The 2,213-nt window shown below is 40.6% G+C and overlaps 1 protein-coding gene across 1 annotated transcript; it reads left to right on the forward strand.

Annotated features, from left to right (window-relative positions):
• Window positions 1-22: 22 nt before the first annotated feature.
• Window positions 23-1,826, forward strand: LOC111652754 (little elongation complex subunit 2-like; the record flags this gene model as incomplete). Its single annotated transcript, XM_023403111.1, has 6 exons — window positions 23-119; window positions 243-600; window positions 688-807; window positions 899-1,033; window positions 1,240-1,356; window positions 1,667-1,826. Coding segments are annotated over exons 2-6 (610 nt in total), but the record flags the coding sequence as incomplete, so codon positions are not given.
• Window positions 1,827-2,213: the final 387 nt, after the last annotated feature.

Below are 2,213 nucleotides of genomic sequence, written 5' to 3' on the forward strand. Positions count from 1 at the left end.
AATATATTTACGTAAAGGGAGGACCCTCCTGTTCCTGACACACCATTCTTTACCAGAGATCTCTACGAAAAATATTCCCTCGCACCTAACATCAGGGAACTCTGGGCCTTTCTCCAAAGGTATGTCAGTAAATAAACATATTAAGTAACACATCAGTTCAGATACATTTTACTGTGTTTTTAAAGGCTAACTAGTGAAACTATGTTTTTTTTTTTCCCCATGATTTTTTTTTTCCTCCTAAGTCCTTTAGAGAATACCAACATAAAACAAGGGTGTGATGTTGGGGCTGCAAAAGCCTCATGCTCTCCCTCAACAGAAGACGCTGCAGAGTTTAAAGACAACAGTTGCATCAGCAAGGAAGAGTCCTTTTGTGACAGCTCTGATAGCGATGATCCATATGCAGACAGTGTTGCGGATGGTGAAGAAGAATGCAAGGATACCAGAAAATCAAGAGTGAAGCTCAAGCAGGTTGAGAATGAGCCTGGGCCTGCTTTCCCTGAACCCAGACTGCCATTCCCTTGTATGTCTACCCTGTCCAGCAAAGACCAGAAAACATATCTCGGCTTTTTGATGAGAAAGAAAAGCAGTGATCCCCCACAGGTGCCAGCATATTCTCCTTAACAGTATTTTGATTCTGACTGTCCCTGTTGCATTTTTTAACTCAAATAATTTGGTCTAATATTTCAGAACTTAAAAGGACGAGTAAACAATGAAGTGATACAGTTCATGAGGTACCTGCAAGCAGTGGCCAAAATGTGTGCTGATGACTACAACTTCATATCACAGGGAGCTATGCAATATTCAGAGGTACTGATGCTTCAAGGATTGCACCTGTCAGCAGCTCTGTGTGATGTGTTTTCACAAGTATTAAAATACAGATCCCAAATTTGTTTTTCAGGATTTCTTCAGGGGCTGTTTGGAGTGCATTAAGACATTTCCTCAGTTCTACCAAATCCATGAGATGACTAGTTTGACAGGGGGAACTTTCAACCCAGGGCTGAATCTGACCTTTGAAAAACAGCTGCTAATCATGGTAATGTACTTTTGAAGTGCTTCTATCACACAAGAGCTGTTCCAGTGCTGGAAGTGTAGGATTACCACTTCATATATTTCTGTTCATAAATGCCATTGTCCAGTTTTCTGTTCAACCTTTCATCTTGAAGTATTGTATTGCAGAATCAGTCTTTTGGTGTTGATTCACTTCTTCCATTTCCATATTTGCACCCTTTATTTCTCCAGGGCAATGTGGATATTACAGACCATAAGATAGTGCCTGCTGATGCACAGCTTGCATCGGATTATCAAAGTGTTTCATCAGAGAATCCTCCAGCTAAAAAAGCTAAGGACATGCACGCTGTAAGCAATTGTCTCGCTTTTTTAATTACTCCAATAAAGTCACAAAGATGTTTTACTGCTAGAATGGGATTCATGACCGCAGGTCTATTGTAACTCCATTTCAGCTCTTGCAGTTTTCACAAAAGACACCAGAGGGTGTTCATGTCTTGCTCAGCAAAACCACTACTAATTGTGTTTCTGAAGGATGCTTGGTCAGGCACAGTACTGTCAAAGTCCAGTTAACTGTAGACACTTGCGTAGTTACTTGTATTTGTTTGATTGATATCGTGGATGTTCTGGTGGTTTGACTTAGTGTTGTTTTTCTATACAGAACATCAGCAGGGATGGCAATGCAGAGAAGCTGTGTGCCCGTTATGAGCCTCACGTGTGTCTGACTCGTGATGCCCTGGTCAAGCTGCTGGACAACCATGGCCCTGACTTTGGGGAGCCATGGGAACTGCCTGTTTGGATCAAAGTAAATCCAGAAAAAGGTACAGCAACACCATTCAGCCACTCAGGCTGTCATGGTAGAGATTAGGTTAATTAGGGCAAATTTAGGCTCTACTTCCAGTGGGTACAATGCTTAAAAACAATTCATGCTGGCCATCTTCAACTATAAAATCATGACAAATAATCTTGCTGTTTTATCCCATTTAAAACAGGTGAAAACTTAAATCTTGGTCTGCATATATACAGACAGTAGACCTGACCTTACAAAAAACATGTTTGAATAAGATGGTGACCACAGATTCGTACGGTTGCATTTATACCAAAGACTAAAGTAGAGTAGTGTGTGCACAGTGAAAACAGAAACGTATAGTATGGTATTGGGTTTTAGTTTGTATAAGTTGGCACTTATTGAATTTAACAGTTCTTCT

This window comes from Seriola lalandi, unplaced genomic scaffold, assembly GCF_002814215.2.
Source record: "Seriola lalandi dorsalis isolate HSWRI2012SDOR001 ecotype SW California unplaced genomic scaffold, Sedor1 jcf7180001973723, whole genome shotgun sequence".
Classification (NCBI taxonomy): Eukaryota; Metazoa; Chordata; class Actinopteri; order Carangiformes; family Carangidae; genus Seriola; species Seriola lalandi.